The 22,461-nt window shown below is 38.8% G+C and overlaps 1 protein-coding gene across 5 annotated transcripts; it reads left to right on the top strand.

The window, feature by feature from the left end:
• Window positions 1–983: 983 nt before the first annotated feature.
• Window positions 984–22,352, top strand: LOC113673915 (uncharacterized). Of its 5 annotated transcripts, XM_027190393.2 has the most exons (14): window positions 984–1,329; window positions 7,008–10,184; window positions 14,844–15,017; window positions 15,483–15,656; window positions 16,092–16,271; window positions 16,378–16,482; window positions 16,693–16,788; window positions 17,754–17,915; window positions 18,346–18,471; window positions 18,823–18,907; window positions 19,317–19,475; window positions 20,209–20,286; window positions 20,771–21,022; window positions 21,055–21,123. In XM_027190393.2, the coding sequence occupies exons 1-13, from the start codon at window positions 1,309–1,311 to the stop codon at window positions 20,989–20,991; spliced, it is 4,758 nt and encodes a 1,585-aa protein (XP_027046194.2). In that variant the 5' UTR covers window positions 984–1,308; the 3' UTR covers window positions 20,992–21,022; window positions 21,055–21,123. The 5 variants fall into 5 exon arrangements, with proteins under 5 accessions (XP_027046194.2, XP_027046187.2, XP_089067140.1 ...); XM_027190386.2 differs by having other exon boundaries at window positions 20,771–22,352; XM_089211014.1 differs by having other exon boundaries at window positions 990–1,333; window positions 20,771–22,352.
• The last annotated feature ends 109 nt before the right edge of the window (window positions 22,353–22,461 follow it).

Raw genomic sequence — 22,461 nt, forward strand, 5'->3', positions numbered from 1 at the left:
AGAGCCATGGTGACAACAGTCTCCTGCACCTTTAAATTGCACCAGACATAATGATCTGAACTTCAACCTTTCTGATAAAACTAATGGACACGTCAAGATTAATTGTACTGTCTTAGAGTACTTGCCTCTAAGCATCCTGGTCTGCGGAGGAATCTTCTGCCAGGAGGTCCTTAGTGACAATATATATTGCACCTTTACCTTATGTCAGACTTGTTCCACGATTCTACAATCAGGGCTAGACAAATTGTCCTGCACTGATAGCAGCCCAAGTTACATGAATTCGTTTCGCGACGGAGACGATAGTCAGATTCTCTGATCGATATCGGCATATCTGAATTTCGTCTGGGAATTCTATGCAAATCAGCTTTATTGATCGCAGGACGAGTTGCGCCAATGGAGTTCACAAGCAAATAATGAGATATTTGTGTTATTCATATCGTAGTTGAAAATGTTACCAGTTTCTCGAATCTTCTCTTTCGCCATGGCATTTCGTTTCACACAGTGCAACATTTTCACGATGTTTCTTACAATTGCGACGAGCCGAAAGACGTACAAAACAAAGTACAAATATCAGGGTCATTTCTTGTTTAGATACTATTTTTCGTTTAGTGATTTGTTAGGATAGGTTGTTCTTCCTTTATCGTATATTCGATCGTTTATTTCTTTGTTTGTGAGCGTTTTTATTGTAGCGATAAGATTATTAAATTACACAGTGTGTTTCACTGTTTTTGAGCCTATAGAACCGTTGTTAGGCAAGCTTTCTAATCGAAGGTTAATCAAGAAGCATACACCTTATTTTCCCATCATATTTAGCAGCACATTTTTCTTCATTGTACCTGCTAATTTTTTTCTTATGACAAATGGTTAAACAATTGGAGACCTTTTCCTTTGTTTTTTGTTTCCTTAATTCTTGATCCGAAGTCGCATCGTCATGTTTGTGGTTCGTGATTTCCGATGACTTGTTGAACTTTCTGCGGTTGTATAGTCTCGAATTACTTCAGAGCTAAGGAAGTATCATAACACTACTTCGCTGAATTACTTTGATTGGCACTTCAAGGTATAAATCGTGGGCTTCTTGTTGAGCAATTGATCGTATACACTTGGATTACAAAAGATTTGAATTCCAGGCTCAGAAGCAGAGATTCTTTTTTAGCAAATAAGCGATCTGGTGTTGACATCTTTGGCTCCGTTGAATCACGGGTGAACTTTTACACATTGCATAATGGAGAATCATTCATTTTGTGATCCTAGCGCGGTTATGATAGTTCGGTTTCTGAGAATGACTTGTCGACCCGCTCGCTGATTACAATGAAAGGTCGCAGAAGAAAGGTAGGTGAGTGGTTTGTGAGGATTCGGTTGTAGTTTGGTTTCTTCAGAGTTGATAATCAATTCAGTTTCACATGAGTTACAAGTCAGAGCACGTTTCGGTGCGGCGGTTTCACACATGCATGGTTTATTTATCAAAGTTGTAAATTCAGTTTATCCAAACGGATGGATTCTTATTGAATAACTTATCCTATGTTAAATTGAAGTATAAATCATGTATTAGCTAGTTCGTAATCCTTGAACTGTGGACAACATGTGTTCGTTGCTCTCACCATTCGCTACCGATCCCTGCATATTTTAACGCTTTCTGGGCTCAGTTCCTCAAGCCAAGGGTTTCGTATGTGAAACATGAAACTAATTCAAAGCAATTTTTATTTTTCGATCAAATATTTCAACCTATTTGAAAAAACAGAACGAATGTCTCTTTTGACACACAATAACTTACCAGAACAATTTGGAAAAACTTTAGTTCGCTTTAATTTCAAGTATACGTCATGTCTATTTGCAGCTTATGAAAACCACAAATAAGTTTAAACTGTAAACCCGATACGAGAGGTTGCGCCAAAGCTGGCAACAAGAAAAACCATAATCCGGAATCATAAGACAAAGGAATGTTGATACATATTTTTCAGACAAATTCGACCGATAGGTAAATTTTGAGAGAAACTTGTGAATGTGCTTCGGATTGCGCCGTCTCCCAATTTTGTTCGTTCAGTTCCCAGCTTTTTTAATGGTTTTTTAATTTTGAGAGTGATTAATTTGAATAAGTAACTTTTCTTTGCACTCGAAAGTTTATTTGTCAGCTGACTCCAAGGGATGGTGACAGCTTACCCAGCCACGGAGAGTTCCGACTCAGTGGCGCCTCATACCTTCTAGTATGCCATCAGGTATAACGCGCCTAGCACGTGAAATGTCCATCCTTGTATATCAAAGAATGGTTCTAATTAAAATATACAAGTATAGTATTGCAAACTAATTGTCCATGAACTATCATATGTTATTGTTATCCAATCAAAACAACCGAGCGTTATGCCTTTATCTTCTTAAACTAGCGTTCCCACAATTAAATCCCTACAGATATTAGCTACCATATGAGATGAGCTCTGTCTGACAGGACTATGAAGTGTTCGCTCCCACTGCTATAAACAAGAGTAAGTTTATGGCGGAAGAGAGCTCGATGAGACTGGAACTTGCTGTCAGTTCTCCGCGCACTGCACGCCAACGGTATTATATGGCATAGATCATTTTGCTGCTTGTTAATTAATGAGATAAAGAAAAAAAAAACCGAGAAAGACCTCTGATCTGCGGCTAATATACTCGGAGACTCTGACGGCGTCTTTCTTACATGCTATCCGTTAACTTTGCCTAAAAGATGCGAGCAATACGATTGATTATATGTTTCGGCCATTTCATATATGTCACTTAACTCAAACTCAATACAGCTTATTACATGACAAATAAAATCCCTTAATTTTAAGCACGCAATAACGTTTTTTTTAGTGAAGCGATTCTATACAGTATGAAATTCCAGATGTATTGTTCAGACTTTATTCCGGAAATTACAGAATATAATACAATTTCACAATAGTTTTTAGCAGTTAGGCCTTTCACAAATCAAAATATGCAGTCAGTAGCTTTTCACTCAGGATAAAGGTGTTTATTCTTATGGCTAAACCTGACAAGGCTGCCAAAAGCCTCTTACATCAGCATGCATATTCTCCATACTGTTCTACATACATTTCTTTAGGTGCTGACAACGAGAATTTCTTAAACAATCAAGAGCTTCTTTATTATGTGACATTTCCTTTATTCTTGATTCAGGGATAATATTGTACTGAAGGAGAAATTAATGGCTAATCACCCTTAGGAGTCAAAGGGTTAAACTCACATAATTAATTGCATACTGATCTCAAGCTGTAGTGAAAGTTTACTGTGAAAGTGTGAGGTATACTCAATATATTGTCTATATTCGATATACATGGTTTTCGCTGCGTTTTACACTGATATGTCTTTTAAACTCTTTTACAGTTTACCTCCTAAGATCCAACATCTAACGTCTAAGTCTCTAACTTATTGCCATCTGGCTATTTCCCCTCGTAGATAAGTTAAGAGAGAATTTCAAGAGTGCTATTACAAGAAAACACTAAGCAGCCGACAACTCTCTCTATTTTATCACTCGTTTGCTCGATGATCAGTGATAAATATTGCAGTAGGAAATTATTCTCTAATCACTTCTAGGAGGAAAGAGAATAAAAGGACATATTATTTATTAGATCGTGACTGACCTCAGAATTTCGTGTCAACAACCAAATGCTGTAAACCCAGTAAAATTTATTCGATAGTCCTGCAATATTTTCCGTGTTTTCAATGTTGCTTTTTTTTCCATTTTACACTTTATTTAGTTGTATATCAAACTCAGAAATTTGTTTGAGGAATATTGGCCGCCGTTTGATATTTGTTTGATATCTGTTTGTTTTTTTTCCTATGGACAAAAAGAATAATTTTTTTGCCTGGAATAGCTTTCACAAGCCAGGAAATTAAAATTATCCCAAAACATTTTGTTCACATTTTAGAGTGGGTCGGTCGACATACTTTGGACCTCAGACTTTCTGTTAATTAAGCGCCCGGCTTAGCAATACTATTTCCTATTGGAAACGTCTCGATGATTTGTAATTATTGCATTCATATAAGAGAACGAGTATTGAAGAAGTCATTGTAGCAAATTAACAGCCATAAAAGCATTCCTGGATTTCGAATATTTGCTGTTTCACTATGGCGTGTGAAAACCAGACTCGGCTGAGCTTATAGTTACAAGTTTATCGCAGTCAGCGATCTCAGCATATAAACCTAAAATACTTTGGTAGGACAACGACGCAACAGAGACCAAGAAGACATTTTTTTGTATTTTTATCATTTTTTATTTAAATAGAATTCTCCAGCGTGAAGTATACCATTCGTGAAACTCTCCAGAACACCTGCGTCAGGAATAACTGTAACCAAGACAAAAACGCTTGCTACTGAAGAGATTTGACGCAAAACACTTCATGAGAAGGCCTTTTACTCCGTCATTTGTAATATGAATAATACCACTACAGTTTCCTTCGGACCATACGGGCGATTTCGGTTATGACATTATATTAAAACTATTGCTAATGAATATGTGGTTAAACTACAGAAGGTCAACTATAACATAACGGTGCATTTGGGCTACTCTGATTGGGTAATGTTTTGATTGTGTCGATGACTGACCTCATAAGCATATGTGTGCTCTCGAAAAGTCTCTGGAAACTTGAATAAAAGACCGTGCGCTTAGGATTACAAACAGCGTAAAAATCCAGCTTTGAGAAAATTGAGAGGGGCAAGCTAACTAAACTGAATTTTTTTTACATACAGAGAAATGAGACTATCGTTAAAATACAACAGAACTGAAAATTCTCTCTAATGGTGAGGTGGACTGTCCAGTGTTTTTGAAGCAAAATGGCCATGTATTGACCATAGAGACCTTTAGCAAACCACAACGGCAACGGTAACGAGGACTTGACAAAACAAAAGATATAATGAGCAGAACAATAGCTCAGCACGTGCGTTTTAAAACTGTGTACACCTCATAGCTTTCCTCTGCAAAATAACAAAGTGAAATCATCAAAATTTGCGTGGTCCAAGTTCCTAGTTAGAACTCATCGTCGCTATCATACGTTGTGCTGAGGTTAGCTTTCGGCGCCGGAAGAGATGGTAAACACATCCAATCAGTCGCGAAATTCCAACTAAAAGTATATTCTCTTTTAAATCGACGTCTTCCTTGGCGTTGCCGTCCTAACTGCTAGAAATCCTTAATGAGTTTATTTGCACGTGCAGCGAATGTAGTAAACCTTAAGATTAGAGTGGAGTACAGTGAGAGTCACTTCCGCTGGAGGTCGGCGTGGGCATCGCTGATCTATGACATAATAATGCCTCTTTGTTAGGGTAAGTTTCGTGTGAAAGTTCCTTCACGTTGGTAAACCATTCGAGTGGTCTAATCAAGAAAGCGGAAAGGAGTTAACAAAAAAAGAATTATTTCATTCGCTTGAAAAGGAAAATTAAACAAAAGCAGAAAATAAATTGCCTTGCAGACACCGCCAAATCACGAAGTTTGAACTTCAATGATCTGACAGAATTGTATTTTTTTTATGGAATTGCTGCAGCTTTTTTCGCTGTCTCGAGTCAAATTAAGATAAAGGCTTTTTCTGCAAGGAAAGGAACGCGAATATCACTGAAGATACCGCCACGATTTTCTTATTCTACTTGTTTACGATGTTTACCTTCGGCTGTAGTCAAATCTACAACCTTTGCAAGAGCATTATGATGATGGAAAAGTTTATTGGTTTGTTTGTAGCTGATATTTATCGTGAAAAGCGCCGGAAAACCGCCGGCACAAGTCCCTGGCTCAGAAAAATAAATAATGAATAAACAGATGCGTAAAAAAAAAAAAAACAATCTCCGCCCTGTTTGCCTTTAAAACTAGAGATCCTGCCCGCATCGAGAATATTTCTTGCCTTTTCTCTCTTCAACTTGCAAAGAAAGAGTAACGATGAGCATATATAAAAGCTTTCAATCGGCATTCACTCTTTCTGATAACAGGGTGACCCTTTTGTTTGTCATCACTGATAAGTGTTACCATAACAGATTGTATCATCACTGTTCGCTCAATTGGCTCTGGATAAAATCTCTACGGGTCATCTAACTGAAGCACCGCAGGTAGTCTTAGTTAGGCGTCTTTGCCTTTTGATGTCATGTGCTCAATTTGTCCGTGAAACAAAACGATTAGCAGTCCGCTTTGTTAGCTAGTAATATTGCTGTAGGCGCACTCTTCGTCTGAAGTTCGTCTGAGGAACTAGCGGCGTTTTCCTGTCACTTTTAGCAGCTGAACTCCTAGTGAGACAACAAATCGATCGAGAATTAGTCCCAGGAATTAACACATACTTTGGTAAGCTCATAAACAAACAATTATTTTAATGAGGATGATTTCATTTTCACTTATTTGTTTATTTTACATTTGTTAGCGATATCGTGTCCAAATGGCATCCATGCAAATGTTTTCCGTCCTAATCTCTCTATTGTTGCTGACTTTGTTGGACCAATTGAGTGCCGTGTTTCTAAAACGAAATTCATTTTAATTTTGGGTCTTCGTTTGTTACGACCCGTGGTATGCAAATTTCTAGAGTTTTCTAAAATTGCATTATTCACGAGATAGTTGAGTTAAAAACGCTGATTTCTAATCATTTTGCCGCCTCCTCATTTAAATCATTTGCCAAAATTATTCGTGAACACAAAACTTAATTTCATGAGGAGGCAACTGGAACCCATCAGAATGTTCTGAAATTTACACCGGATGTAAATTTGACTACTGCGCACTGGTTCCTCGAAGGACGTTTTGACCTGATTGAAGTTGTCACTTATAAAATTCATTATTCGTTCAATCCCTTGCAGGGAAACTGCAAAATTTATTAGAACCTTCGCTAAACTCTCGACAGTTCTTCGTGGTATGAACAAAATTGAAGGAAATTTTCGCACCGGAAATTTATGATCAATTCGAGTCGAAACTGTACGTTGGTGACGTTAACATGGTTGTCTTCGTTTGTGTTGCTGTCTTTATTTCCTTTATTACGGATATTATTGAAAATTTTTTACGTTTGTTTACGCAGGAACTGTGGCTAAGTGCTACTTCTCAATCGTCTGAAAATCAAAGTTGTGGAGGAGAGCATGGTCGCTATTCGATGAAAACCCCGACGATGTCAACCAAACCGTTAGAAAATGGAAATAGTATGGCGCTACCCGAGCATCCCAAGCAATGGAAATCACGGCTGCAGAGATTCCAAAGTTCGTTGAGAAAGTCGATACGAATTAAGAAGGGAGTTTCGCCACGATCAGCCTCTCTTTTTGGCGGAGAATATCGAAGCGACCTCAGCAAAGATCATCAAAATGGCTGTGTGAAATATACCGCAAAACACGTGAGCCGGGAAATTTTGCCAGCGAAGGAAAAACAGAATGGAGTGTCACACAAACACCTTAATGGGATAAAAACAAGTTCGCACTCACATTACGTGAATGGGAAAACATCATTTGACAGCTATAGTTTTGATAATCGGAAATTTGAGCAAAGCAAAACAAACGTCAATAGCGCTCGGAAGAAAAAGAAAAATTCCGCGGGTTCGAATCCGAGCCTTGGTGCAAATGAACTCATCAGCGAGCTGCCAGATTGCGGTCACGAAACATCATACCGTCAGAAGAAAACATTCAGATCAAAGCGACAAAGGGCAAAGACAAACACTGAAAAGACATCTCTCTCAAAATCTAAGAGCTTAAGTATACTAACGAATTTATTTAAGCGAGCAAGTCATTCAAAGAGAGAGCATGACCGTGGGAAAAGTTTGTCTTTCACCGCACCTCAGTCTCCGCTATCGGACCATTTATCAACAGATAGTAACAACACTAATTTCGATACATTGGTAACAGATATTGTTGTCAGTACCTCATCCATTGACTCTTATTGTGATAACGATTCCCGTTGTAAAGATAGCAAGTATTATTCTTTGAAACGCTCAAAAAGATCACTGGTTTATCCGAACAACAACATTTGCAGGTCGCTTTCTATGGACAATTCATTACAACCGTGCACTGATTCACTCATGGAAAAATCGCGAACATTAGCTGCAATTCCACCTTGTATACAGGTGGAGGAATATCAAGAAAATCGCGGATGTTTCGAGAGATCGCTCACGGTTGAATTTAGCCCTGGTTCCTCTGGGTCAGTGTCAATTGAAACGGGACCTGCATATGATCAAGATATGACGGCCTCTCCGCATTCGTGCCGAGAATTCGAAGCGGTGGACTCGTTTTCAAGAGGTACTCCAAAAGGTGGCCTACCGTTCGAAAGCAAGCGAAATATCACCCGCAATGCCGAAAGGAATCGTGACGCATGGAAAAGACGCTCGGCTCCTCCTATCTTGTCAAATTTTGCACATGAAGACCCGTTGAATATTGGATCACCAATTTTCTTTGAATTGAAGACTGATATTGCTACTGAAGAAGACAGCCGTGCTCACTTGGAGCGTGATAGTCTCAGGGAGCAGAATATTTTTCCCGAGGAGAGGGATTTATCTTCCAAAGTTGTCGAGTGCGCTGAGCTCACGGCAACCGAAATGGGGAACAGCCTATCGTTAGGGGTACAAGGGCTTCAAAAACCGCGCAAGTGTAGTTCCAAAGATGCCAAATTCAAACTAACGATCCTTCGACCTCAAAGGAAAAACGGAAAAACTTTAAACGATAAACTTGATGGCGATGTGGATCATTTTATCCAGCAGCCTGAATACATGGAATGTTTCGAACGAGAACTTGACAGGCGGAATTACCTGTTGAGCCACGGCTGTTCGGGTAATGAACTTACAAAAGACAAATCAACCCCTTTGTGCGAGGGTACTGAAGCGCTCTATGTGCGTGAAAAGATGATTTATGCCTTTGACGAAAATAATTATTCACAAGATTTTTCCTCTGTTAATTTCACAACTCGCGTGATCACTGGCGAAAGTCTATCCGAGGAAAAGTTGACTTCTGATGAAAATACAATCTGTGAAAATACGGGAAGTTTACCGATTGACAAAGTAAACAAAGAAGACATAGTTTACGAGGAAGACTTTTGTTCTCCGACTTTTGGACAAACAGAGGACGACGAATCATCACAACAAGGAGTTTGTTTATCTTGCAAGGAAACGAGAATCGAGTTAAGGAGTTCTGAATTAAATAGATGCTCTCTCGTTTCTCCTGGTCCTTCGCCGAGTCCCGAGAACTTTAGAGACGTAAAGTTGCGTGATCATACATGTACATCTTCTGAGTTAATTACCAGCGGCTTACGTGCGAATTCTAAGGGCCGCCAAGGATTGGCTGAAAGTCTTAAAGTGAAGAGTTTGCCTTGCTTGCCGGCAGGGCCTTCAATTCGCAAGGAAGCAATGTTTAACAGCTTTCCAGACATTAGAAAATTACACATACATAATCTGACACAAAAATTTCTCTCAGAGTATGGAAGTGACAGTTTGTCATCATGTAGTTTAAATTTGGAAAACAGTTGTGAAAATGATTCAGTTGTTGAAAACAGTGGATATGAAATAAAGTCACCGCCATGGGAAGATGTCACGAGGAACGGAGGATTCTCTAATCATTTGTGCCCAGAATCACCAAAGGAGAGGCAGCGTGCCTACAGTACCAGGATACCCCACAGGTCTCCAGTACAACAGGTGCTACAGACAGAGAGTCGCTCAGTTTCTTGCTGTCAATTGGACAGTAATGATGATGATGATAACCCTGTTTCATATACCAGCCCACCCTATGTCAGACCACGCATTCAGAGTCTTGAACAACTACCACCATGCACAGCAGAGGTCATCCTCAAGAAAAAGAAAAGTATTATGCGCAAAACCAGGATGAGACACACCACCTCACTGTCCTGTGTCGACAATGTCTTCAATGATATGATTGATAAGGGCAAGCGCCATTCCTATGGTGGTTATGGTGATGAAAGCTTCTTGCAGCTTCCACAAACATTGCATAAATCTCACAGTGCTGAAAGCCCATTGGATAGTTGTAACAGTTCTATGCAATCTCTGAACTCATCATCATCATTCACTGAAAACGAACTGGGAAGCAGCTTCTCTTTTGCATCTCAGCTGTCCCTTCCCGTTGCCTTTGATCAGAGTTTGGGTCGTTCACGCAGTGTGCCTGGACTTCTTGGTGTTGACAACCCTCAGCCTTCACCCATCCCAGAGGAACATTCTTCAGTGGACTGGACTTACCTGTCAGGAGAGAACAGTGATGAGGAGGATGATGAGGTTAGTTATTTAATTCATTTCATAGATGACTGAAGAAACTTTTGGTGTTAAGTACAAGAACATCAATTCCACCAAAAATGTTGCCACAGATTGAAAGACAATGTGCTGTGGGCTAGTAACAAGTGGAAATGATTTGACCAACTAAAGGTTTCTTCACCCATCTTTTTAATTCCCCATTTCATTCTTCCTTTCCTTCATTCAATGAAGGAATCAATTCATCAATGAATCATTAATTCACTCTATCATTTTCACCCCTCTAACTCCCTTGAGTGACCAAGGCAGAATTTCTCCTTACAATATCAATACAACTTCAAGCAGATAATTAATGAGAATAGTGAAAAATATCAATCAGTACATTATTAGTTGATCCAAAACCAAATTCTCTGAACTAAAAGCATAAGAATTCTTTGGCAAATAGTAAGGAGAATTATTTATGAGATCTTGGGAGTGAAAGCAGTTAACGCCCTTTTGGATTTGTTCAGTCTCTGTCAGGTACATATATTTGTTTACATTTAGGCCTGGAAACTTTTTTATGAGACTCCTTAATAACCCTTTAACTCCCAGATTAAATTTATAATTCTCCTTACTGCCAACCATGCAATTCTTATAATGTTAGTTCAGAGAATTTAGTATTGAATCAACCAATCATCCCTAAATTGATATTTTTCTTAATTCTCATCACTTATCTGGTTGATATTGTATTGATATTGTAAGGAGAAATTCTGTCTTGGTCACTCATGGGAGTTAAAGGGTTTTGGTGTGCATCGTTTTTTTTCTGGTTGCTTTTCATTATATTAATTAGGTTTTGATGAGCATTTTGGTTAACAAGGGGCAGATTTCATCCTCTAGACAAATAACTCATCAATTTTGGTGACAGTTTCAGATTCAAATACTCTTACGTACTTCACTTGTTTGTTTGTCAAGTTTCATTTTTAGTCCTTCTTTGCATGTTGTCTCAATATTTTACAACTGAACCCTATGACTGACTGGTTTCATTCAGTTTTAACTTAATTACTGGTCACAAACTGTCACTAAGTATATCTGATTAAATCAGGTAACAACTGAACAGTGAACTCCCCCTTCCTCTCCCCCCCCTCCCCTCCACCTATTCAAATGGCACAGGGAAGCCCTCAGAGCAATGACCCGAGCGAAAACAGAGAAATTGGTGGTAAATTGTTCGCACTGATACAGAATGAAAGTTGAAGAATGCACAATCAACTTTTAAACTATTTAAGATCTTTTTCGATTCATAAAAACTTGGTAAGTTCTTTTAGAAGTGTTTTAACACAACTTCACCATTTTCTGATCGGTCTATAATTCTGATGCAAAACTTGCATTTTCTCGTTTTATTTTAGCCAGAAAACTGCTAGCATGCGATCATGTTAATCCTCTTTTTATATGAATAATAAATTGATTTAATCCTAAAATCCTCGAGAGGATTATTATTATCAATGTTTAGTACTCTGTTTAACTGGAAAACTGTTGTATTGCAGGACAAAACTCGCATGTGATCGTTTCAAAGATAGTCATTTTTACATGAATTTATCTTCAATAAATTATAATAGCTTTGGAGAGCGAAAAACATAGAAAATGTTTTATGCCTAGCACAGGTCATCAACTGAGATTTAGGGACAGAAAAGCAAATTTAGCGTTGAAAGGTAACTGTGATAATGAAGCTTTATCTCTGTAAATTGCCTGAGGTTTGCAATCATGCTGCAAGCATGGGACAGGTTGCATCCAGCTGGAGTTTGACAGCTCGGCCCCAGGCGTTGAAAACTTTAGGCTGAATTAGCATTATTGACGTTGTTCAGGGACTCTGTCAATCGCAAGCAAACAAAGTGAACGATGGATATATAGATCGTATTTCAGTGGTTTGCCAGCTAAATTAGTGCCAGGCAGAGCTATGTTTTGATTATAAACTCAACCACATTTGCTCTCACTGTCAGTTGCTCGCTGACGATCACGTTGAAAAGTCATTAGCAGAGGTAATTTGAAGTCGAAGTGTCGGTCGTTAGCGCTCCTCACTCAAATGGCCACCTGGTAGAAAGATAATCATGTACTTGAGCATAATATGGCAGTTTGGATTTATCTTGTAATGTCTGCTCTCTTTGGTTGTTAAAACCATTAAGCTCACGGCTCGGCGTTATATTACCAGGTAAGACTATTCCCGTATCGTCTGTCCAATCGCGATTATTAATGTTGCATTAGTCTGTAAGCTAATCCAGGTCTGATACCGCAATCGACATATTGAAAACGTTTATAATCTTCCAGAATCGCTTTGAAATCTATTTTCCAACGAAATGTGCGTTTTAAATGTCCTATTTTTGATCATTATGATTCCGTTAATTTCTATTCCTTCCAAGTGGGCTTAAATGTGTTTTGAAATGCTTGACCAGTGTAGCATACGAGTAAACACGATTCTTGAACATTACTAAAATGTTGTAAGTGCGGATGATTATATAAATCTTCTATCCGTTAGCGACTTTACAGCTTGCGTTATTGATCAATTTGCGCCAACAAGTTAGACATGTAAGCGCGGCTCTACATATGTTTCCATTCGGCGATGATGGACATATCAAGTTCAAAATTAAAATGGCGCACTTGAAAAACTTTAAAAAGCTGTCATTCAGCGAGCCAGACAAGAACATAAAAATACAGAAAGTACATTAGTGTGCGATACAGCTAATAGATTTAAATTGAACCGCAAATTCTGCTTTTGTTTATGTACACCAAAGCCAAATTCATGTCAAAACGACGTTTTTATCACGAGAGTTAGAATTTCATTTCATCTGTGTGTAAACTTAAATAATCCAGATCGTGTTTGATCCAGCGTCAAAATTTGGAGTTTTAAAACGCCCATTCACGAAGTTAGAAGTTTACCGCGCGCATTACTATCTACTGTACAATGTTTTTATTCCTTTTTCCCTCCAGACTCTAGCTATTAAATATCAATTATACCGACGCAGTAAAAACACATTTCCTTCGGTGGTGCTAAAAGCTTAAATGCGTCAAAATCAGTGCGCAAACAAACTATAAATAGCTTCGGTTAAAATCGATGGGCTATCATTTGAACGTAATCCATAATGATTTATTTCAGTCACCGACAACTTCATTGTTTTTGTCGTTCGTGAAAGCGTTCACGTCTTAGTTTAGTTGAAGTTTGTTCACAGAAGAAAAACGCATTCCAGAGGTTAATCACAGAGTTTTAATTGTTTCCTAATTGTGGCACTTCTAATATTTTATTCATTACCATTAACTTTCATTAATGGCCGTGGGAATATTTTCTAGAGAAGGTGCCGAACTTGGGAGAGTCATTTTATTTGCATTTCTTTATCCAACCGCCTTTGTTTGAAATTCGAATTTCTTGCATTCTTGATTCGAGAAAACATTGATCCTTTTTGCATTTTGGTTTCTGACCTTCTCAATACACAACTAATATTATCGATTCTTCTCAAAATATCTGAATAGTAACACTGTTTCTCTCGTGTTGGCCTAAAAGATGGGCTGAATATTGTGGAAACGTGCCAAATTTCCAAGCCGTATAATTGCAAGACTTTGGGATTTTAGAAAGAGGAACACAAAGTACCATGGTTGAACTTTTTCGGTCGTTGGAATGAATATGTCGTCTTCTTTTCTCCTGTTTACATATATCACTGAGAACAATGTAGCTTTCTTTTTTGCTATATTCAGCGTGTAGACTCTTATACATATATATCTTTAAAAAAAAAAAAACGTGTGAGCAGTAGAGGGGTTTATTTCTGCCATTTAAAAAATATTTGTCATTTTTTAATTCGTACAGTTGACGCCATCATTTTGTATTTGTACATTTTGTAGCGTATCTTGCAAATGTAAACTGGAATCGTCTCGATTTTTTATTTTTCACAAGGTTGAACTCACGTTGCGATACAGGAGCCACATTGAAGCGTCCGAATATAATCAACCCCCCCTATTTAGGATAATGATTTTTTGGCGAAGATGTGCATGCAAGAATCACTTGGATAAATTCTTTAGTAAAATATAAACAAAGGAGATCGATATATCGGTGCTTAACTTGCCAGTTTTACTTTTAAAGAATCCATGTTTCGGATGAGAATACTTTAATTTGAATAATTTAAACGAGATCAAATCAGTGCATGCCTTTTCACATGATGCAAATTTTTCCCTGGTATGATATCTTAATAGACTGTGGTTTCATTATAAAATCTACAAGTTGGTCTAAAAGTGACTTGAGATTGGCGAAGAGAGTCCGATATTATTTGTTAAAAATAAATACAAATGTCGGCTTAGTTCGCTGATGGTTCTTGCACTATACGCTGTAAACGAATGAAATATTAAAAAAAGAAGGAAAAAAGAAACGCTTGAGTGAGGGTAGCTTACGAATAGAGGTTTGACCTTACAAGTGTTTACTGCAAAGGTTACTGAAGTTGTAACGAGCTTGCAAAGTGGTTATCATCTTGCTTATTGGTGAAGCACGTCAAAGGAAACTCACACGCGTCATAAATTACTTCGCGAAGACAGTAGTTAAAAAATACATCAAACAAACTTCGTCAGTACAATATCAGCCCTGCTTCTTTTAGATCAATATTAAGAAAGCTCGAAATTGTTTGATCCGCGCGAACAAAGTCCAACTCACTTTTTTTATTTCCGGTTACGCAATAGATGGATGTACCGGAAGCATTTGCAGAGGCCCTGTGGGATCACGTGACCATGGACCCGGAGGAGCTCAGTTTCCAAGTGGGTGACATCATCACTGTGCTGACTATGACGTCATGTGACTGGTGGTTTGGACAGGTTGGCGACCGGGTTGGTTGGTTCCCTGCGCCTTTTGTTCGGGTAAGTGGAGTGTTTTTGAGGATTGAACTGGGATAAAGTTAGAGTAGTACTTCTATGAGGTAATGCTTATCGTCCATTGTTTTCAGCTCGAACTGAAAGTAGCATTCTTAGTTTAGAGCAATTTTCAATTGAGTTTCGAAAGAAATCCGGAATTGCCCTTCGTTTTGATTACCTCGCTATGTGATTGGTCTAGAAAACTCGCGCCACTTTTTCAGTCAATCAGATTCCAAACCAAATTCAATGGCGACCTTGTTACTCTCGTTTTCCCGCGTTTCTTGAGAAAGACTTTTTTATTTCCCCTATTTATTCTCATAAAAGTATGATAAAATGTTGGATTTATTAAGATGCGATATACACGTACAATATTTCGTTTTCAACCGAGCAATATTCATCATCACCAAGTAGTCGTCATACAATTAACAGGGAAATTCAGTAGCAATTCTGATATCAGCGTTCACTGCTTAGGTTCGAGTGTCACAGACTTTGGCTGCGGACGAAACCAAACTTGCTCCTCCTGTGCGGACCAGAAAAGGAACCAATGAGGGATTTCTCTCAGACAATGACGTCAGGTCACGTGTCGTCCAAGAAATTCTCAACACTGAGAGAGATTATGTCAAGAACTTGGAAGATGTGGTGGAGGTGAGCTGGAGCACAGTTGCTATCTCGAGCGGAAATCAAGCGTATTCATAAACTCTATTTTGCGAACGTTGCTTAAGGGAAAAAGACACTGAAGGGAAAACACCAAAGAGGAATTTGTAAGACGTGTAACCTTTGCACGAAGATTGAAATAATTTCCCAAACCTTCGGTGTGAAGTGGCTTTATAAATATCTTTGTGCACAATTCTACACACATTGTGAGAACGAAATGTTATGATGGCAATATATTTTAAACTTCTGTTTAGGTTTGGACTTGTCTTATACCGTTGTTTTCCTAAAGTTACTATCAATTTTCAAGACCATGATTATGGCGTCCATCCCCTCCTTTACTTTTCCTTTCATGCAGAATCACGTTTGCCTTGATAACTTTTATGACTTTTGCGCCTTGAAAGTGAAATTTTGATTTTCTTTTCACAGGGTTATCTTAATCAAGCCAAAAAAAGAACGGACATGTTTACCGAGGAACAGATTACCAAGATCTTTGCTAATATCGAACAGATATATCAATTTCACCAGGAAATATTGAGGCAACTGGAAGAGTGTTTCGTGGAAGGAGACCCGTGTGCGTCTGAGATTGGTGCTGTGTTTCTAAATAATGTAAGTCTATCTCGCATACCATCATATTGCATCTTGTAGCTTTAATCAAATCTCAAGTGACCTGAACCTTTTTTAATCATTTCCTTTTGCTATTTTCGCTACACAGAGGAAGGGCTTTGATATTTACTCGGAGTATTGCAACAACCACCCACACGCAATGGCAGAGCTGAAGACATTGAGTGAAAGCAACAAATACAAACAATTCTTTGAGGTATGAAATATTTTTTTTTTACTAATGAATCGGGCATTATTTTTTTGGTGCTCTTTAAGTTTCCTCTTGTACATAATCAAACCTCACCGTTCATTACTTGTCAAGAGCTTGAGGTCGCATTTCTTTAATTTTTCACTTTCGAATTGCGCATTATTTTTTATTTATGTTGTTTTATTTTTTATTGAATCATACTTTTTGGTCTACCTCTAGGCTTGTCGTCTCCTACAGGAAATGATTAAGATATCGCTTGATGGGTTCTTATTGACTCCAGTTCAAAAGATCTGCAAATATCCTCTGCAGCTAGCGGTAGGTTTGCTATGTTTTTTCTCTATATCTTTTGGTTTGACCAGTCATGGATTATTTGTATGGCCCGATGGTGTAGTAACTATTACACTTTGATGCTGAGATCTGAACAGTGTCTAAGAACACGGAAATTCTTTACACTCCCGCCATTTTGAAATATAGTGCCAATGGTGCCATGAAGGCAAACAAACAGAATTGTTAGAGTTTGGAGGAGCCCCCGAGTAGAAGATCATAGCAAGATTGCCACTCGCGTTAGATTGAGAAAGAAGATAGTTTGTCTGTTGGTCTTTTAGGATGAGTTTGAACGGACAAGAAGTGCCGCGAATCCTGTGTTTGATTGGCTGCCCGTTCGGGATTACCCGCTACCCGTTCGGGATTACCCGCTTTGCTCCCACTAAAGCGAAATTCTTGGAAGGAATCTTTTTTTCTCGTGTTAGACTTTAATTAACCAAACTTTTTCGGTTTAGTTGGCCAGAATAGTGTGTGGGGAATAAGTAAGGAACCCACACTGTCGCTTTTCTCTTCCAGATTTTAATTTCTCGGATCCTCTCACGTACACAACAAAGTCATATATCAGACTGACTAAAACTACAATCAATTGTCCTTTTATCTTATGGACACACCTTGATCAAACGTACGCTGATTGGCTAAAAATATCTTTTAGACAAAAGATAAAGAAACTCATTCATCAGAGCAGACAGAACGTGACGCTTGATCTTTGGGCCGATATTTCACAATCATTACATCAACATTAACTTAAATCAGTACTAAGTATCCTATTTCCGACAAGTGCCTTGCTCGTTTTCGCATTTTTTATTGGACATTAGCTTCGTGTTTTAATAGACCTTGACTTCGTCAAGAATGAAGCGAATGTCCAGCCACTCGAAATCACGTATGATGAATGTGTCTTCGAACTGCAAACTCTTTATTCTTAAGTTTATATATTTATCTTTCTTCTCCTTGCTCAGGAGCTGAAGAAGCACACAAGACCAACCCACAAGGATTTTCAGACGGTGAAGCAAGCCCTGGAAACAATGAAAAACGTCGCCTCGTTAATCAACGAACGGAAAAGAAAAGTGGAGAGTATCAACAAGATTGCGAAGTGGCAAAGCACGATTGAGGGGTGGGAGGTGAGTGAAGATCGACCCCAGGGGGATGGGAAGGGGAAAGATAGTAAGGGGGAAGTTAAAGAGAAAAATGTCGCTACGTTTGATCGAGGCACAATTTAGTTTAAATTGTTGGGCGATACAAACGATGAAATTAAGACATAAGAGGAGTCGTTGTTGTCGAGGAAAGATGTCTTGAAGAGAAGAAAAATGTTATGACAAGAAAAGAATGGAAGCAGTCCAGTGCAATTTTGTTTCAGACCTGGCCAGTTCACTTCCAGGACAATTTGAGCTGGAAACTGAAAAAGTTCCTGGGAATGAGGTGTCAGCTTTGATAGCCTAACATTTCGCCATCAAGAAATTAGTAGTATTAGTGTGGTATTTGTGAGCGTGTAAGTGTCGGATATTTGTGCTCTCCATTGAACGCTTCGTTCCCTTGTTTTTCTTTCTGAAGGGCGAGGCCGTTTTAGAGAAGAGCTCGGAACTGATTCATTCTGGTGACGTGATCAAGACTTCCAATGGGAGCTCACAAGATCGTGTCATGTTCTTGTTTGATCATCAACTTGTTTATTGTAAAAAGGTGAGAACTAATGATTCATCAAGGCCCAGGGAAACACTTGTGTCACGTTTTCTAAACTAAAAGCAGTCCTTCCTTTTCTGCCAAATCTTCCTTGCGAGTAAAAAATATCGCGGGGAAAAAAAATGATATTAGCGCGCCATGCGGAACTCTGGGAGTGAGGCTACAAATTTCCGTATATCCACGCAGCGTGTTCACATCATTTTTTTTTCCGGAATAGTTTGACTCGCGCGACAGGCTTCGCATGAAAAGAGGGACTGCTCGGAGTCTTCACGTCCTCCGATGCTGAAAATTAATTTCTAAGAAAACTACTTAACAACTTTTTTAAAAAAATTGTGTTTGGCTTATTTTCAGGACATTTTAAAGAAGAATGGTTTGACTTACAAGGGAAGAATTGACATGGATGACTGCTCGGTTGTTTGGTTGAATGACGGGGAAGGTAAAAGGAATGGATCTTGTTTTAGATTGGCTGTCCTTATTAGCTATAGAAGGCTTTCCAAACTAATGTTGTAAAACTAAAATCAAAGGCGCGACAAAAGGCGATCAGAACAAAGCTAATGATCACAAAGGACCCATCCCATATCAAAATATTAACATGTGAGCGTTCCTCAACGCGGCAATAGACGGCGAATAACAGAGTCGCGGCGTGCTCAAGTCCTGCAATTGATTGTTTAAGAGGCGTGTAAGTTTCTTGGCCAATCACAGAGCGTTGTGGAGCAAAACCAATGCAGTCCTGGTTTACTTTTTACTTCTAGTTTAAAGTTGGTCTGTTAAATCCATTTAATCAAACCGAGTTCGCATAAAGGCTTTGCTGAGCTGAAATCCGCCTTTGTTATTGATTTTTTTAGAAACTTTAGACAGATCGCCGCTAAATAACGCGTGGAAAATTTACAACTTTAAAAAAGAAAGATGGTACATTTTCTACACCAAGAAAGCCGCTCAGAAAGAGAAATGGATGAAGGCGTTCAAGGACGAACGACGCAGGGTCAGTGAAGACGCCAAAACAGGTAATTAACTTTATTACTGAATACCTCAGTATTTTCGCAATATATCTCTAACTAATTCCGCCCCTTCTTCAAGCGTACGACTACTTCTTCCTTCCACTTTTCTTTTTGTTTTTTGTCGTTGAAGTTGTTATTTAGTGTTATTGTTGTTGTTTTTTTTTGGGGGGGGGAGGAGGGGAGGGGATTGGAAGAGGCAACCTTGGTGGAGGTATGTCAGGGTTTTTTCGTCTCGAAACACTTCGCCAAATTTTTGTCAAGTTTATCAATTGCAATCCGTGTTAACCTTAGGACCCTTAAGAACGACTAAAATCAAATTTCTCCTCACAAGATCACTTCTGAATTACACATTTAAGTCACGAGAAAAAAGGAAATGATCAGCAACTGAAGAAGCTTTTGATTGTTAAACAAATTTTCTCCTCGTCAGCACCTGTGGAAATGTATAGAGAACAGTATGGAGAATATTTACACCGATGTTAGGGTGTAAAGGGTTAAACTTTGCCATTCTCAACCATCTTTGTTTCTTTTTCGTTTTATTTCACCTCCTTTAGTTGTTTCTCCACCCCAAAAAAATTTATTTAAAAAGTTTTAGTGTAATGTGTTGTAAATTTTAATGTGAATTGTTGTTGTATGTTTGATCAAATCGTGCCATTCTTTCCGGTGGTCAAAAGGGAGTGGCGTCTTTCATAACAATAATTATTATTTTTGACTAAATTAAGTTTTAATTGTTTGGGTTTAGGTCTTATAATATCACAAAACACCAGAAAAGCTGCCATGACAGCCGCCAAAGCATCCGTCAAACAGAAGAAAGTCAATGGTGAGTTCAGATTTTTTTCTCTCTTTTGAGCCCAGGGGTACACATCGAACAAACAAGGTTCGAGCCCTGGCCGCGGTGCATAATGTTTTTGGTATGACCAGCACTCTTACAGTGCCAAGTTTCACCCAGAGAAAATAATTATTGGTTGTAAATTATGAAGAAAGCTTGTGAAGGAACTGTAGGGTAAAAGGGTAGGGTAGAACAGTGGTGGATAATCGATCCCAAGCTTAACTGTAAATTTGCTTCATGGTACAGAAACCAGATTCCTAGTTAGCCGAGGGGCAGGTAGCGCTGTCTCTCCCCCCCCCCCCCTTAGGAAAATGTTTCAGCCATTTTATTAAATGTTGTCTTCGTGGAGTGTTGGTCAGATTTGGTTTGTTTCATTGCCCTTCTCAGTCGAAAATTTCCAGCTATGACCTTGGAAACCTGGTTTAAAGAGACTTGGTTGATTTAGAGAGACTAAGATATTACACTCAATTTGTAGGGAAGAAAGAAAAACCGTTCTTGAAGTCACAGTCCACGACAGAAATAAAACCCCCTCCATCACCCACCCTGCGTTTACCAGATCCGGTATCAAGCGCCGATCTCAGAGAGGAAGACGAAGAAGGGGATTCCTTCGGAAACAGAACATCTGTTATAAGAAGAAGCTTTGGTTTACGAGGCTCGAAAAAGAGCAAAGAGAAACGTTTGAGTTCGGTCTATTAACGAGGCAAGTCCAGTGTTCTTCTGTAGTCTTAGACCCCTTATCTGTGAATTTGACCGCGATTGAGGACAGGACATGATGGAGGACATCACTTTCTGGGCGTTGAGTCAGTTCGTGAAGGATTGGAAACGATATTTCAGTTCGCATCGCAAATAAGTGCCTGTTTCTGTGCAACTGAGAGTGATTTTGTGACTGGTTCGATGTGTGCGCGTCATTTATGAGTGGACGAGAATGATCTGAACACCTCGGATTCCAAAACATGGTTTGAACAGGAGTTCGTAAAAAACTCTACCAACTAGTTGAATGGACCGGGTCTGGCTGTGTGTGAGGAGCTTGATGAATAATACTTCATAACGTCTTTACTTTTATGTAACCAAAAGTCAAATAAGAAATTTAGCACGGAGAGAGGATACTTCTAAGATACGTGCGAAAGTTGTGACGATTTTGTCACTTCCGCTGAGGTCAAGCGTTAGAAGATTTCCCTGTCAGGAATTACACAAGGGTCAGAGGGCATTCAGCAGCATACTTTGCATGCTCGTTCCTAGAACAGCGCGGAACCGTATTTGACAGAATGAATGACTCTGATCGAGCCAGACCTATCCTGACCCGTTTGGCGGGTGAAGCAAACTGTACCGAAATAACCAAATTGGAGGCGAGTTTATGCGACTTTCTGGATTAGTGGCGCCGGCGTCAACTAGGGATCATGGCCAACTGTTCGCAGGCGATGTATCACCCTGATCCACTAGCTGCTATTTAAATCTTTTATACATAATACGAATGATGGATTATTTTTTATAAGATTTAAATTTATTTCAGCATCTGGAAGGATAATACTTAATCGATATTTCCTCTCACTTACTTACTTTCGGTTTTAGCGAATAAAGTGGGCGTGGCGTTTAATCAAAGCCTTAATCGAGTTATGACGACAAAAGGTCACAAATTTTTTATCAGTAATTCAAGTAGATATAATTTTTCTAAGACCCGGCTTTTAAGAGTGATATCTTCCATGACAAAGCAAATGTTTTCAGCTTAATTTATTAAATTTGTATGTTTTATTCTGAAGTTATAAACGGAGGGGGCGCGGTTAACATGGTTTCATAAGGCGACCAGGGCCAAATTTAATTCGGTCCCAGCTCCCTTTGTCAGCCTTGGCTGCGGGGAGGTAGAAGGAAGAGTCATCTTATAAATTTGTAATCAGTTAAAAAAGACAATAATACCGTTGAGAATCAAAGAAGATGAAAAGAGAACAATTGATAGAAGTCTCAAACCGTGTACACTAAGGAAATCCATTTGGAGATATTTTATATTCCGTGTTGTATAGGATCTGTTTATAAGAACTTAATAAAAGATATTTTATATTGTCTATTTGTCTTAAGTGATTCCCACACGCTTTCGTTTACTACGAGTGTGATGGGGCGGACGCAGACATCCATCGAATCTAACAACGCCGCATCGGAGAAATGTTTTATATT

The sequence above is a fragment of the Pocillopora damicornis genome, chromosome 6 (assembly GCF_964200805.1).
Source record: "Pocillopora damicornis chromosome 6, jaPocDami1.2, whole genome shotgun sequence".
Taxonomy (NCBI): domain Eukaryota; kingdom Metazoa; phylum Cnidaria; class Anthozoa; order Scleractinia; family Pocilloporidae; genus Pocillopora; species Pocillopora damicornis.